Here is a 15,278-nt window from a genome sequence, read left to right as displayed (position 1 = left end):
GGTGGTGGTGTTGATCGTGGTCTGATTGCTAAACGAAACAGGAGTTTTTATTGTTTTTTTTTTCTTCATTATTCGGGTTTCATCTCTTCGCAACTACTCGGAACACAGCGCTTTTATAAAACAGGAAATTTTACTCAGGCTTGTACCCCCCTCCCTTCCCCATTCCCGACCCCTTTTTTCTGCCACTCCACCTTTGTCCCTTCTTCCTTTTCCTCGAAGCACCCTCTTTGCACCACCGTTTTGTGCTTCTATCTCTGGAGGCTTCGTTGAACCAACGCCACAGGCCCGTGAACTGTTGAGCTCACCCTCGTCATCTTGTTGAATTTCTCCTCCGCCCTTACAAGTCTCACTTCTCGCGCCGTCTCCACCACACCATGATCCAGCCACAGCTTGTGCTTCTCCGCGAAGGTACGGACACCTCGCAGGGTAAGCCGCAGCTCATCAGCAACATCAATGCCTGCATCAGCATCGTGGACACCGTGAAGTCTACGCTCGGACCGTGCGGCATGGATAAGCTCATTCACAACGGACGCGATGTTCAGATCAGCAACGATGGTGCCACTATCATGAATCTGCTTGAAATCGTGCACCCAGCCGCGAAGAGTCTCGTGGACATTGCGCGTGCGCAAGACAACGAGGTGGGCGATGGTACGACCTCTGTCGTCGTTCTCGCTGGCGAGCTACTGAAGGAGTCGAAGCAGTGCGTGGAGGACGGCATTGCGCCACAGGTGATTGTCAAAGCCTACCGCAACTCCCTCAGCATCGCGATGAAGGCATTGGATGAGCTTTGCGTCCCGTTCAAGGCCGAGGGCAACTCGAACGAGGAGAACTTGATTCGATGTGCTGAGACCGCGCTCAACTCGAAACTGATCAACACAGAGCGACGCTTCTTCGCCGAGATGGCGGTGAAGGCTGTGATGTCCCTAAATGAGGACATGAACCTTGACCTCATTGGCATCAAGAAGGTGGCCGGTGGTAGCATGCGCGACAGCATGCTGGTGGACGGTGTTGCGTTCAAAAAGACCTTCTCCTACGCTGGTTTCGAGCAGCAGCGCAAGAAGTTCGACAACCCGAAGGTGCTGCTGCTGAACGTGGAGCTGGAGCTCAAGGCCGAAAAGGATAACGCAGAGGTGCGCCTCAAGGACCCGAAGCAGTACCAGTCTATAGTCGATGCGGAGTGGAAGATCATCTTCGATAAGCTGGAAAAGTGTGTGGCGACCGGAGCCAACGTGGTGCTCTCTCGCCTGCCGATCGGCGACCTAGCCACGCAGTACTTTGCAGATCGAGACGTTTTCTGTGCCGGCCGCGTGGCGAACGACGACATGACGCGTATGTGCATGGCTACCGGCGGTGTGGTGCAGTCTACGCTTAACAATGTGCCAGCTGAGGTACTCGGCACATGTGGCACGTTCGAGGAGCGTCAGGTCGGTACGGAGCGCTTCAACTTTTTTACCGGCTGCAAGACCTCGAAGACATCCACCGTCATTCTGCGCGGCGGTGCCCAGCAGTTCATTGAGGAGGCCGACCGCTCCTTGCACGACGCCATCTGTATAGTGAAGCGCGCAATCAAGACCGGCTCTGTCGTTGGTGGTGGTGGTGCCATCGAGATGGAACTGAGCAAGAAGCTGCGCGAGTACTCCCGGACGATCAAGGGTAAGGAACAGATGGTGGTCTCCGGCTACGCCCGCGCGCTGGAGATCATTCCGCGCCAGCTCGCTGAGAACGCCGGCCACGATAGCACTGACACAGTGAACAAGCTACGCCAGAAGCACTACGTGACCTCTGAAAAGGACAGCCAGTGGTATGGCGTTGACATCTTCAACGGCGGTGTGTGCGACACCTTCGCGAACTTTGTGTGGGAGCCAACGCTGGTAAAGAGGAACGCGCTGCAGAGCGCCACGGAGGCGGCCTGCCTGATCCTTTCGATTGATGAGACCGTGACGAACCCGGAATCGGACGCTGCCAAGAAGCAGGCAGTTGGCGGCGGTGGCCGCGGTGGCAACATGGCCATGAGCAAGGCGGGCATGGGCGGCATGTTTGCTGGTGCCCCAGGCGTCACACGCATGAAGGGTGGCCGCGGCAAGTAGGCGCGTATGCACCTGCTTGCTTTCCTACCACCACCACCGGCCGTGGTGCTTGCTGTGTCTCGTGTCCTGCGAGGGCGTACAAGGAGATGGAGATGGAAGCGACGAAGGTCAGGGAAGCGCGATGCGTAGCTGCATCCCTTCACGGTGAAGGAGTCGCAGAATGGACGCGGTGCATGCCTGTCCTCCCTCGTTGTTTGCTTCTTTTGATGAGTACGATTTCTTTGCATGAAGCAGCTGAAATGCCTAATAGAAGAGGCGATGTCGTTGAGCCTCGTGAAGCAGACGGAAAAGTTCAAAGGTGAGGAGAGAGATGCTTGATATGGTAACCGCAACAGCGCAAAGAGGGTCCGCTTTCTCCTGTTCCCTTGCCGTGTTCGTGGCTTGTTTTCTCTGTTCTTCTCTCTGCCGCAGACTTCCTGTGTACTTTCCTCGTGCGCTATGATGACATATATATGTAGAGAGAGAGTTCCCCTCCCGCTCCACAATGCATTGTCGTCGGGCCCTTCCTTTGGCGCCTCACACACATACGCACACGAACATACGATTCTCTCTCGTGAATTCTTGGCCACTTTGTTTTTTTTTGTGCGTGGTGCACCTTATCGCTTCTCCCCGCGTTCTCCGAGACCAGGCTGTCTCCCATGGCGAATAGAATTGGAGAGGCAAGGGGACGCGTAGGAAGCGAATGCACCTCTCAACACAGAAGACAGCGCATGGAGGGTGAGGAAGTGATGATGGCGCATAGAAAGGCATTGATGGAGAGAACACAGCATCACAGGCAGTTGTGTCTGTGTGTGTGTGCAGGGGTGATACAAAGCGCACGCAGAATAGAACGGGCAGCTTCTCCTTTAGGTTATCTCCCTTGTTGGCGTATTGTATCGAGCTGTAACTGCCGTTTGCTCGCTCGTTGTTTTTCTCTTCTGTGTTTCCTTTTTTTTCGTTTCCGTTCCTTTAGTCTTAAGACACGCGCACCCCACGGAAGTCCACACACCCACAGTCAACGGATAGTTCTTGTAAGTAATGCACCTACGCCGACACGGAGTCACGCTCCCCTCCTCCGTGCCGGGAAGAAGGCAGACAAATGGGCACATCCACAAACACCACAAAAAGCAGACAGATGACACATATATAACGCGAAGCCCTCACCCCGACGTCTCGAGCCTGCAGCGTTTCTGTGTGAGGGCTCTAGACACACCTACACGCATACATGCGCCCCTCATTGCGCTGCGTTGCGGCGGAAAAAAGGGGGCACACTAGTTTAGGAGCCTCCTGCTGCCTGTGTTAACCCCCCCCTCCCCTCGTTATCTCCTCCCACCTATCCAAGTGACCTATGCTCACCGGGGCACGGTTTCATGCTCCCTATCGCGCTAGCACCCCTCCTTGCTTGTATGAGGGACGCGAGGTGAGGAGTAGGAAGGAAAAGACACGAGTATGAACCCCACAAGCGGTGTTACACTCAAGTGTGTATTTGCATTGTCACTTGCTGTCATCTTCCTCTTCTCGGCGTTTGCCGTCTGTGCTCTCTCTCGCGCGCACTTCTTCGGTGCATTGCCCGCACAAACCCATGCACGCACGCACACGTGCGTCTCCCGTTTCTATTGCCGTTGCTTCTGTGAACGCGAAGCGTCTGAGCACACGCGCACATCAACGAAAAGGAGCGCCTCGAACAACTCTTCTTTTTGTGCGGGGGGAGGGCTTCCACAGAGATACACACACACACAAACACACGCACACACACAGTGTCGGATTGGTGCAAGAGCGTGCGTGCGTGCCTGTACTTTTTTTTTTTTGCTTGGCCGTTTTGCGGCGGATGTGTTGTTAGTGTGTTGGGGCTCTTGGCGTATCCTTCTTGACGTGGTAGGCACCCCTCTGCGTTTTACTGGCGGATATCGGAAGGACACAAGGATCGTGACGCTTGGAACTGAGTCTCTTTGACGTTCCCTTCTGCCTACGTTGCAGCGCGTACCGAAGGGTACGTGGCTCTATTTTTCTCTGTGACTATTGACTCGCCTCGCAAAATTCGCATGTTTCGTCAGTCACTTCTTCGACTCCCGTGGTGGAACTTCCAGACGGAGCACCGTCAGCGGTGCGTGATGATGTACGGCGGCGCGCGCACCAAGAATACACACAACGCAAATCACCGTGTCTATGTCCGCAAGTTCAAACGCAATGCCTTTCCGAATCGCACGCGACATCACTGGGCTGTCTCGATGACCGGTGTGCAGGGACAGCGGCCGCGTCGCATGCCGTGGCCGTACGACCTGACGTCAATGATTTTCAACCAGCCCCGCCAGGGGTCTGACAAGATCGGCTACGTGGTCGGCACCAGCATGCTCAAGACAGCTGTGGTGGCAGCGAATCACATGGTCTACTACCCGAAGTTCAACCAACGTGTGTCGCGCACGAGCCGCTTCTTTGCTCACGATGAGGATCTCGCTTGCGTCGAGGGTGACCTGGTGCACATCAAGCAGTCTCGAAAGATCTCAAAGTACAAGCACTACTACGTCTTCAGCATTCTAGAGCCGAACATTGAAGGACGAGAGCGGCTGAAGCTTGGCCTCAAGGCAGTGCCGCCACCGCTATTTGGTTACCCGGTGTCGCGCCGTGTCGTGAAGCTGAACCTGACCAACACAGAGGGCACCAAGGAGAAGCTGGCAGCGGCGATTCAGGAGCACGTGCAGGATGCCTATAGGTTCGCGGGGCCGACGCCAGATCAACCGCGCGCCAAGCTGACGGACTCTGCTTCCTTCGACGAAGCGAACAAGATGATTGCTCCGAACGCGTCTGTGACGGCAGAGCTGCCACCTGGTGAGGAGCCCGCGTTTCTTGGAGACGGGCAGCCAGTGGCCGAGGAGTTCAGCGAGGTGGAGGAGGATAGCCGCCATAAGAAGGGTGACGACTACTGGATGAACCTGCAGCCGTCGGACAAGTACGACTTCAAAAACTTGAAGAAATCGCCTTAGGCGGCGTCGCGAACATACTGTGCACGGTGCCCCGCTTCCTCTGGCTTGGTGTCCGGATCTTCGTGAGTGCGTTGTTGGTGGTTTCTACATGTGAGGGGGTTGATAAGCGGGTAGGTGGAGCTGTAACGAAGCCTGAGAACAGCCCCCCGGCGCACCTCTCTCTCGTGTCGTTGTTTCGGCGTGTTCACAGTAACCACATTGGCGTATGGGGATTCCTTCCTCCTATATATATGTTTGCGCTGCCGACATTGTGCTACCTGCACGCCCTTGTGCCTGGGTACCTCTGCATGTGTGCAGGGTCGTTGGGGGCATCACGTTTCTACCCTCTCTTTATCTCAACAGAGCGCGAAAGAAAACGAGAAAGGATAGACATACAAGAGGGTGCTGGGTGTGCCAGTGGGAGGCGGGGGGATGCAGGCCTGTTCCCGCTTCTCTTACCAACGAGTCAACAAAGTAGCAGCAAGGCACCGGTCTTGAATCGGCTTCGACACCGTGTTGAAAGCTTGCCACAGCAGGGTTGTCGACGGACACAGCTGCTTCTCTCCCCACGTCCTTGGTGAGTGCGCATTGTGTGTGAATTCCGCGCGTTGAAGTGGGTTTATCTTTCGGCCACACCGCTACCTACATGGTTGTTTTGGCCTGGACGAAAACTGCTTGACTCTGAGTCTGCACATATTGCTCACAACTCTCCCCCACTCTCTCCTGCGCGTGACGTATCACGTTGTCGGCGGCTTTATCTTTTGCGTGATGTGCCCTATGGTTCTCACGCTCTCGGCCCGTTGCTGCACAGTTTACTCAGTATCCGTTCTATCTCGCACGCCCAGACACCTCACGCTACCCCATCTCTCTCTCTCCTCACCGCGTACACTCCACTTGTCTCTCACGCACTCGAGAGTCTCCCTCTCCCCCGCCCTCTCGTTCATATCTCCCTCAGGTCTCTCTGCGCCCTTGAGGTGACGCAGCGGCATACAGAGCCCTTCTCTTTGGTGGTGGTGACTCTGCGGTGGCCCTCCCTCTACTCTCGCGCTCTTGCAAGCATAGAACGGAAAAACGAAAAGACACCGACGGCACACCGCGCACTTGCCAGCACGGCGAAAAGGAAAAAAAGGAAGGATCTCGCTTGCACTATGCCCGGATTCGACTTTGAAAATGTTCAGCGTAACCTCAACCTGGAGAGTGAGGGCTACTCTGCGCCACGAACGCTGAAGACCGGTACGACTATCGTGGGTGTCGTTTACAAGGACGGCGTTGTGCTCGGAGCTGACACTCGTGCTACCGAGGGCAGTATTGTAGCGGACAAGTGCTGCCGCAAGATCCACTACATGGCTCCGAATATCATGTGCTGCGGTGCCGGCACGTCGGCAGACACAGAGGCCGTGACGAATATGGTGTCCTCGCACCTGGCTCTGCACCGTTTCGAGACAGGCAAGCAGTCTCGCGTCCTCGAGGCACTGACGCTGCTGAAGCGCCACTTGTACCGCTACCAGGGCCACGTCAGCGCAGCGCTTGTGCTCGGTGGCGTGGATGTGGAGGGCCCGTTCTTAGCTACCGTCGCCCCACACGGCAGCACCGATCGTCTGCCCTTCGTGACAATGGGCAGCGGTAGCATTGCCGCCATGGCTCAGTTGGAGGCTGCCTACAAGGACAACATGACGTGCGAGGAGGCCAAGGAGCTGGTGACGTCGGCTATCCGCAAGGGCATCTTTAATGATCCCTACAGCGGTACTCAGGTAGACGTGTGCGTTATCACGAAGGCCAAGACGGAGCTCATGATCGGTTACGACACGCCGAACGAGCGCATGCACCCGCGGCAGGAAGTCATGCTCTCTCCTGGTACTACGCCGGTGCTCAAGGAGGAGATCCGTCACTTGGTTGATATAGTGGATGTCTGATGCCGCCAACGCCCAGGGACGAAAAGTGAGCCGAGGCAGGTCATATTTATGGAGGTGGGAATAGTCTCTGGGGTGATTGTACGCCCTGGTGGGAGAAAACAGCGGGCCGGGAGAGAAGTCGCCTGTAGCGTCAGCGTCGGTGTCGGCATGTGGAGGACGTTGGTTTTGGATATATCTGCATGTATGCTAGGGATGGATGTAGGCCAGCTTGGAGCTTCCGGAACTACGATGAGGGAAGCTCTCTCCCTCGCCCTCTCACGGCAAGGCCGCAATGTGCTCCCCCGCCCACGGGTCTGCGTGTGCGCACAGTCGTTTATGTATGTGTGTGGGTGTATGCGTAAGCATTCGAGTGCGGGTATACACCGGCGCCTCTCTCTTTGTGTATCGGTCAATATATCCATGTGCTTGTGTGTTGCCGTTTATTTATTTATTTGTACCATCGTTGCCTTGCCCCTGTTTCCTCCCTTCGATGTGCGGGGGGGGGAGGGCGGCGTGAAGTGGACTGGGTGGGCCGCACGGCGCCTGGGCCTTCTGTTCTCGCGTCACTGTTTCATGAGGTGGAGTTCCAAGCACAAAAAAAGCAACGACAGCCCTCCCCCTCCCCCCAAAAGACACAATAGGGTCGGGGCGTGCTCATCAGTGCAGAAAGAGCCGGGGAGAGGTGGGGAGGGGGGGATGCGGAGAGGCAATGAAAGTAAGCGCGCCTGCCGTTTCCCTCCGTGCGCCTTTGCCCTTCTACGCTGGCGGTGTGAATAGTCGGCTCGTTACGTTTGCATTCAACTTGGTAAGGGGATGCTTAGTGTGTGCCTCGTTCAGTCATGCGTACTGCTGCGTTCGATGCTTGTGGCTCGATGCTCTGGATATTTCTTGTGTTCTCCTCTTCGCTGTTCCGGTTCCTTTCCCTTTCATGCATTGGACAGAGGCTACTGTCTAGTCGCAACCAGACGCGGCGTCGACCCGTTGCTCATGGCCCGTTCCGTTGCAGGAACGGCTTCGCTCCTCTATCCGTTTCTCTCGACCCCTTCCTTCTTTTGATGTCGTTGACTGGTGCGCCTTTTGTTGGCTTCTGGTGTTTCACTCTCTGCAGCCGGTGTTGGACGTTCTGGTATGTGCCGCACCCCCCTCTGCTCTTGACAGTGTGCTTGCACTTCATTATACACGTGTAGTGAAACTGCTTAGCGACACACATTCGTCCAAACAGGCGTACCTCCTTGTGCGTCATCGCACTCGCTCTTCTTTTTCCCTTGTTTTCAGTGGCTCCTTCTGCCTTGTGCGTGCTCTGGCGATGAGCGGCGTACGCATCGCCCGGTGCAACCCCAAGTTGCTCGACTTTGTTACATGGGCTATTATGAAAGGGTGCCGCCTCTTCCAACGTGTCCACGTCACTCCTCTGGGCCTCGTCGCCACTGAGCGGATTCCCGAGTTCGACTTTGTCGCCGTCGTCCCCGTCGAGGCAACGCAAAGCTTGCTGAGCATCACCGATGACCCCAGCTTCGCCTTGAAGGTGTCTCCCGAGCGACACGGTGAGCCTGTGCCGTTCTGGGAGGACCTGACACGTGGCTCCTTCACGTTTCTAGGGCTCCTCACCAAGGTGCTTCTCACTGGTCATCCGCGCGGCGTGCAGAGTTACCTGGATGTGCTGCCGTTTGACCCGGCGATGCCGATTGGTAAAGTGGCGGATGCGGCGCAGGCTACGAAAGGCTACAAGGAGTGGACGGCGCCGCTCGTGGCGCAGTGCAAGGTGGAGGTGAGCGACTTCGACGTTGCTTTCCGCCACGCCTACTGCCTCTTCCGCCGTCATGCGATTCCGCTGTGGTCGACTAGTGATGTCGGCGGCTCAGGGCACCCCTATTTCCAGCTATCCCCGTATGCGCGGCGGGGGAAGGGGGAGCTGATGGGAATGGTGCCGGTCATGGACTTGGCGCTGCACTCGCCGCAGCCGAACGCCATGATTGGGTATCCGGATGAGGAAATGTTGCAGTGGCTCTCGCTTCACAAGAAGGCAGCGGTGCAGCAGGAGAAGGGGTACTTTGTAATGCAGGCATTCCGCGACATCGAAGAGGGTGAGGTAATATCGGTTAATAAGAACGCGTACTTCAACTTCGACGACAACGCTTTCGAGGCATGGTTTGGATACCCAAATGTGTCTCAGGTTTCGGCGGAGGGGAGCGGAGAGCTCAGCAGTGGGGACAAGTCAAGCGGAAGAGATGGCGCGGCTGTAAACTGCGCCTTCTGATACGCGGATGTGTGTGTGTGTGCATGTGGGCATGGTTCTCCCCATTTCGGGCACGCGTTGCTGCTCGCATCTGCTGCTGCTGCTTGTGATACTGCGTGTAAGACATGAGCCTTAAGTGCGCGGAATGTAAAAGCCTTCTTTACTCTGCATCTCCCATACTGATGACGAAAAGAGAGCGTGTGTGTCGCGAGGGGGGGCTGGAGAATGGTGTGGAGAAGGAGCAGGAGAGAGTGATGATGACCATCATGCATTGTTGGGATTCAATATGGGACCAACATCCACAAGAGGATTGCTGAAAGCAGTGCCTGCACTTCATGCTTGTCAGAGCTGGCTGTGGCGGGGCTGATTATATTTCGTCTCCTTTGATCCACTGTTTTTCCTTTGTGTTGTGACCCCCCTTCTCCCCGAGCTCCGCTTCTGTTTGACTTCTCTTCAGCTCCACGTGTTTCTTCCTCTCTAGTCTCGCCACTTTTCCCCATCCAGTGCTTGTATCACTTGTGGCGTTGGTGGGAGAGGTGCTGCAGTCTGGCAGGGCGACAGAGGGGGGGGGGTAGGAAAGAAGGTGGTGGTATGTCTTTACAGATTTTCCGGCACACAAGCTGTAAAAGAAAGAAAAACGATGCCAAAGCCAAGAATAGATGCGCCGCCCACTCCTTACTCCACAGCCACGAAACGAGGCAGGCGAATGTCTCTGGCGGCGCCGTTTGATGTAGAGGGAAAGAGGAGGGGGGGGGACTGTCACGCTTTAAAACGGCTGCGTTCGGTGATATTGTGACATATCAAGCCCCTCACTCGTGTTTACTGCGGCTGGTCTGTACATCTACGGAGGCGCGCTTGCGGGTACGCGCATGCGTGGGCGGCTTGAAGAGAGGGAGTGTGGTGTGGGTAACCTCGCCTGTTTCCCGCACTGTACTCCTCATCTCTCACGTCGTCGCTCTCTCTCTTATGCCCTTTTCTTGTCTGCAGATATCAATATTGAGGGAGCAGCAGCATCCACTGAGACAGGCGTGGCGCTCCTTTTCCGTTGCCTGCCATCCTCTTCCCCGCTCGGTGCCGTGGGCTCATCCTATCCCCTTCTCTCTCCTTTCTCAGCTGCACACTTCTGCGCGTGCACACACTTGTACGAGACGTTGGCACTCCACACATGAGTTCTCTGACATCGGCGTGCTTCAGTAAACGACAAAGGTGTACGTTCGGGCACGCAAAATCGCAGAGTGCGCGATGCCGCAGTCTCAATCGAGCCAGCGAGCTGCCTCGTCGTGTGAGTCTAGCAACGCTGACGCGGTGGCAGAAACAACGATGACGACCGAGCGGCAGATGGCGGGTGTCAAGAGTCGGGAGAGACTGCGACGGGATCGAGAGAGGCAGCTACGGCAACTCCCATTTCTGTACCACCGCGTCAAAGATCTTCAGGACACATGTGAGCGGCTGGAGAAGGCGCTCGCGAGCTCGCATCAGCGAGTGGCCGCCTTTCAGAAGGAAGCGTTTGCTCTGCGCAGCCTCATCAAGTTCGCCGAGCATCCTGAGCTGGCCGCGGCGGCAGAGGAGGATGCGGCCAAGCATGTGTTGCAGGAGGAGGTGAGGGAGCTGCGAAGCCAGGCTCAAAGGCTGCAACGCGAGAAGGAACTCTCACTCCGTCAGTCTGAAGAGGCGTGCGAGGCGGCAGAGTTTTACAAGGAGCTCTTCGAGCAGCTCCACGAGGAGTCTCTGCGTGCCGCGGAGGCAATGGCGGTCGGTGGCGCTACGTCGGGCTTGGAATCCGTTGTGACGCCACTGCCGAACAGAAACGTCGATGTCACGACGCTCGCCGCCTCTACTGCCCCGTCTACGGCGACCTCGATTGAAGCGCAGATGAGGCAGCTGCACGGGGCCCTGGAATTCGAGCGAGCGCGGTCGTCGGCTCTCGAGGAGACGGTGAGTTTGCTTCACGCTGCCATGGCAGCGACCACTGCCGCTGACACCAAGCGTCCTACTCCTGCGCCGGACAGCTCTGCAGGGTGGGCAGAGAGGCGCAGAGAGGATGACACTAGTGCCATCTACGCCAGCCGTCCTCACGTGTGCGCAGACGACACCCGCAGGAGTAGGACCCGGCTAAAGCGGCTTGTGGCCGTGCTGCGCATCGAGAATCGTCTTTTGACGCAGCGGGTGGCAGAGGTGGTCGCGCGCAATATGCGCTGCGTCAAGGACATTTCGGTCCTAAAGCTGGCCAACAAACGTCTTGAGCTGAATCAGCGGCGAGAGAGCTAGCATCCTTGGCAGCCCGCTATCGAATCACCTAGGTACACTTGCTGTGTTCACGCCACTCTCCGTACAGTTCGCCTTCTTGGGCCCTGATAGCTTCCTTTTCCTTTTCTTCCGCTCCTGCTTCCGTGCTCTCGCTGCCGCCTTTACTTCCCCATCCACTGTGTGTTTGTTTCTCGTATTGCTCTTCATCGACTCTGCTCTGTAGACACGTGTCATGCCTGTGAAACCGTCTCACTCCACGAGCGAAGCAAGAGAGGGGACGGGGAACAGCATAGTACTTCTGCAGCGATGACGGCTGCGGTTGTTGCACCTCCTGTTTCCCTCGCTAGCCTTTCACATGTCGACTCAAGGCAAAGCTCGCCTGCAAGATCTGGCGGGTATTGTGGCTGTCCACCTTTTCGTCCACGCGTTTGCGCTTGTGCTTATGTGCGATGCATCGAGGAAACGTATGAGCATGCTATGTTTCCGTCTCCGCTACTGCTACGCGATTTTATAGCACGTCAGTGGAGTGGGCCTTCCCCCGTCTTCCTCCCTGGACGGCCTTCCTTCGCTTCTACATTGCCCCCGTGTCCCGTCTTCCACCCCTCTTCTCGCGTCCCCCAGGCTGCTTTATCGGGCACAGGGAAGGCACACGCCTTCTTTCTCTCCCCCTCTCTTGCACCGGCGTACCGTCGTGCGCTCTTGCTCGACTGCCGCTGTGTGTCTTTACACAACCCAATAGAACCTCTGCAAATGTCCCAATTATGGGTGAAGCGCGCAAAGGCGGAGATGTCGCGGCACTCGCGGGTGCTGGAGACGATCAACCGCGTATTTCCCATGCCGTTCGAGGAGCGTCGTTCTCGTGTTGGCATGACGAGCTACGCCACGTACCGCTGGCTGCGTTACTTTCCCATTATTCTGGTGCCTGTGGTTGTCACAGGGACGCTCCTGGAAACGCGCGACAACCCGCAGGAGCACGTCTTTACGTCGCTACACCTGTGGCTCGCTGACCATGGCGTCTTCCGTCACGACACGGTGAAGGCACTGAACCCAGCTTTTGAGGATGAGCGGCGCTCAATCGAGTGGAAAGCAAATGACCGCAAGTGGCGCTTCACCGGCACGGATATGCCATCAGAGCGAGAGATACGCGAGTTTGCCGCCATCAACGTTGATCGTCAATCCCGGCGTCAGCTGTGAGTCGGCGGCAGCGGGCAGATGATATCAGCCGTGCATCTCACCGCCACAGCGACGATGCTCTCTTTGTTCTGCTATCGACGCGACCCGCCGTCGAGGGGTGCTTGCTGTTTATTCCGCGTTTTCGTGAGCGCGGTAGCGGACTCGCTGTCTAGCCGCGGGGTATTCTTTTCCTGGTGCGCGCGTGGACTGGTGAGCGTGTTCCGTCTGTCTTCGCGCTCTTTTCTTTCAGGTCAAATATCATTTTTTTTTCATGCGCGGCCGTGCGCGTGCGCGGCGTAGTCTTCGCAGACGCATCGTGCTTGAGCTTGCCTCGTCGCCGTTACCGATGGATTTGAGAGCACGGTGGATTGAACGTATCTAGGAAGGACCCCCTCCCCCCACCCCCACCCACCCAAAGAAAAGAAATTTATGATGCGTCAGCGAGGGCCCATAAACGGATGTGTCTTCTCTACAGGAGTGCAGCTAGCAGTTAGCCGAACAGATGAGGTCGCACTCTCCGCGGTTGTTTAACACTTACGTTGCTTTCGATTCCACCATGCCCGTCCGAATTGTGCCCCCTTTTCTCTGTGTATCCCTCTCACCTCTCCTCTTTACCGTTCCTTCCTCTCCTCCACTCGTCACTCTCATTCTTTGGCGATCCACCCTATCCGCACGCGCTCAAACACACAAGGTTAGATCGTCGATCATGGGTAAGGATCAGGCCAACGTCAAGGGCTGCCGCTTCCGCGTGTCCGTCGCGCTGCCCGTCGGCGCGGTGGTAAACTGCGCGGACAACACCGGTGCCAAGAACCTGTACGTCATCTCCGTGAAGGGCTACCACGGCCGTCTTAACCGTCTGCCGTCTGCTGCCCTGGGCGATATGGTGATGTGCTCTGTGAAGAAGGGCAAGCCGGAGCTGCGCAAGAAGGTGCTGAACGCTGTGATCATCCGTCAGCGCAAGAGCTGGCGCCGCAAGGATGGCACGGTGATCTACTTCGAGGACAACGCTGGCGTGATCGTGAACCCCAAGGGTGAAATGAAGGGTTCCGGCATTGCCGGCCCGGTGGCAAAGGAGTCTGCGGACCTGTGGCCCAAGATCTCCACGCACGCCCCCGCCATCGTCTAAGCAGCTGCCTGTCGCAACGACCACGGCCCTCTCGTTTTCCCTTGGTTGGTGCGTCAAACGGGTGACCCGGCGTCTCTTTCCCTCTGGCTCCTCGTCTCTGTTTCCGTCTCACGCGCCATAGTTGTCTAGTATGACGCTGCCTGTATGTGTGTGTGTACATGTGTGCTGCAGAAACGGGGGAGAGGGACTGAGGCGGCAAGATAAGCAGGGGCGCCGAGGCACGGGTAGAGGCCAAAGGCAGATGTCGGCGATGATGGGCCTTCCTTGAATTTCTTCGTTGTGGTCTTATCTTTGCTCGTTTCACTTCTTGTTTTCATTTCTCATCGTCTGAAACGAAAAGCAAACACAAAGAAGGAGCGCAGAACAGCGAGATCGCGAGGTGCGTACTCGTATGGAGATCGCTTCCCTTTTTTTGAGAAGTCTTTCTCGACCTCTCGTACACATCTTTAGTGGGCTGTTGTACGTCATGTCGAGCGCGCGATGTAGAGCCGTGCGCGCTTCCTGCAATGGCTTCCCGCTCTCCGCCTTTATCTTCACTGGAGGAGTTTGGCTCCCCACTCGCCAGTGATGAGAGGAAGGAGGAGCGGACAGACACCGTTTTTTTGCGATGAGGGGGTGATCTGTGTGGCGTTTATGATGATAGGCTTTATGGTCGACTTACTGCGCGACGAGTAGCACAGCCATACACCTCCAAGCCCCTCGAAGAGGTCAGGAAATGCCGCTTCTCATGGCCCGCCCGGCTCTTGTGTCTTCTTCTTTCGTCTCACTCTTCATCTCACTTATCCGTGCCTCTTTGACGCCTTCACCGTGACCGGTTTCCTTCCTCTTGATTTCTCTTGCCCTGCCCTGCCCCCCCCTCCCCCTCCTCCACACACACTCGTCCACTCGCATCCACTTGTTCGTGTTCCCCTCCCTATTATACTTTATGCGTGCGGATTCCATACAGTGTTGCAATCATGGGTAAGGATCAGGCCAACGTCAAGGGCTGCCGCTTCCGCGTGTCCGTCGCGCTGCCCGTCGGCGCGGTGGTAAACTGCGCGGACAACACCGGTGCCAAGAACCTGTACGTCATCTCCGTGAAGGGCTACCACGGCCGTCTTAACCGTCTGCCGTCTGCTGCCCTGGGCGATATGGTGATGTGCTCTGTGAAGAAGGGCAAGCCGGAGCTGCGCAAGAAGGTGCTGAACGCTGTGATCATCCGTCAGCGCAAGAGCTGGCGCCGCAAGGATGGCACGGTGATCTACTTCGAGGACAACGCTGGCGTGATCGTGAACCCCAAGGGTGAAATGAAGGGTTCCGGCATTGCCGGCCCGGTGGCAAAGGAGTCTGCGGACCTGTGGCCCAAGATCTCCACGCACGCCCCCGCCATCGTCTAATCCGCGTGCCGTAGCTCGCTGCGTATGAGGTACTCGGTTCCAGTGCATCACGCGGCGCAGGGCAACACAAACTTTCTTTTTGTTTCTCTTCAAGTCAAAAAAGAAAAAGAAAACAGCCATACCGCACACCATCCATAACAAGGGGCGTGTGAGGGGCGGCGGCTCTCGGGCTTTACCCCGCCAATGCAGCAACACGCGGCTT

General features: G+C 56.7%; 8 protein-coding genes across 8 annotated transcripts; all 8 read left to right on the top strand.

Moving 5' to 3' along the window:
* Positions 1-374: 374 nt before the first annotated feature.
* On the top strand, positions 375-2,087 carry LMXM_34_3860 (putative T-complex protein 1, eta subunit; the record flags this gene model as incomplete). Its single annotated transcript, XM_003879332.1, has 1 exon — positions 375-2,087. The coding sequence occupies one exon, from the start codon at positions 375-377 to the stop codon at positions 2,085-2,087; it is 1,713 nt and encodes a 570-aa protein (XP_003879381.1).
* Positions 2,088-4,108: 2,021 nt separating this feature from the next.
* On the top strand, positions 4,109-5,047 carry LMXM_34_3850 (30S Ribosomal protein S17-like protein; the record flags this gene model as incomplete). The annotated part of the gene is made up of 1 exon (XM_003879331.1): positions 4,109-5,047. One exon carries the CDS (start codon positions 4,109-4,111, stop codon positions 5,045-5,047), a length of 939 nt encoding a protein of 312 aa, XP_003879380.1.
* A 1,127-nt stretch (positions 5,048-6,174) lies between these two features.
* LMXM_34_3840 (putative proteasome beta 2 subunit) lies at positions 6,175-6,939 on the top strand (the record flags this gene model as incomplete). The annotated part of the gene is made up of 1 exon (XM_003879330.1): positions 6,175-6,939. The coding sequence occupies one exon, from the start codon at positions 6,175-6,177 to the stop codon at positions 6,937-6,939; it is 765 nt and encodes a 254-aa protein (XP_003879379.1).
* Positions 6,940-8,224: 1,285 nt separating this feature from the next.
* LMXM_34_3830 (conserved hypothetical protein) lies at positions 8,225-9,175 on the top strand (the record flags this gene model as incomplete). Its single annotated transcript, XM_003879329.1, has 1 exon — positions 8,225-9,175. One exon carries the CDS (start codon positions 8,225-8,227, stop codon positions 9,173-9,175), a length of 951 nt encoding a protein of 316 aa, XP_003879378.1.
* Positions 9,176-10,396: 1,221 nt separating this feature from the next.
* LMXM_34_3820 (conserved hypothetical protein) lies at positions 10,397-11,422 on the top strand (the record flags this gene model as incomplete). Its single annotated transcript, XM_003879328.1, has 1 exon — positions 10,397-11,422. The coding sequence occupies one exon, from the start codon at positions 10,397-10,399 to the stop codon at positions 11,420-11,422; it is 1,026 nt and encodes a 341-aa protein (XP_003879377.1).
* A 729-nt stretch (positions 11,423-12,151) lies between these two features.
* On the top strand, positions 12,152-12,595 carry LMXM_34_3810 (conserved hypothetical protein; the record flags this gene model as incomplete). The annotated part of the gene is made up of 1 exon (XM_003879327.1): positions 12,152-12,595. One exon carries the CDS (start codon positions 12,152-12,154, stop codon positions 12,593-12,595), a length of 444 nt encoding a protein of 147 aa, XP_003879376.1.
* A 685-nt stretch (positions 12,596-13,280) lies between these two features.
* LMXM_34_3800 (putative 60S ribosomal protein L23) lies at positions 13,281-13,700 on the top strand (the record flags this gene model as incomplete). The annotated part of the gene is made up of 1 exon (XM_003879326.1): positions 13,281-13,700. The coding sequence occupies one exon, from the start codon at positions 13,281-13,283 to the stop codon at positions 13,698-13,700; it is 420 nt and encodes a 139-aa protein (XP_003879375.1).
* Positions 13,701-14,656: 956 nt separating this feature from the next.
* On the top strand, positions 14,657-15,076 carry LMXM_34_3790 (putative 60S ribosomal protein L23; the record flags this gene model as incomplete). Its single annotated transcript, XM_003879325.1, has 1 exon — positions 14,657-15,076. The coding sequence occupies one exon, from the start codon at positions 14,657-14,659 to the stop codon at positions 15,074-15,076; it is 420 nt and encodes a 139-aa protein (XP_003879374.1).
* Between the last annotated feature and the right edge of the window lie 202 nt (positions 15,077-15,278).

This window comes from Leishmania mexicana, chromosome 34 (assembly GCF_000234665.1).
Source record: "Leishmania mexicana MHOM/GT/2001/U1103 complete genome, chromosome 34".
Taxonomy (NCBI): domain Eukaryota; phylum Euglenozoa; class Kinetoplastea; order Trypanosomatida; family Trypanosomatidae; genus Leishmania; species Leishmania mexicana.
Note: the sequence above shows the minus strand (reverse complement) of the source record. Positions and strands in the feature narration are given on the sequence as shown.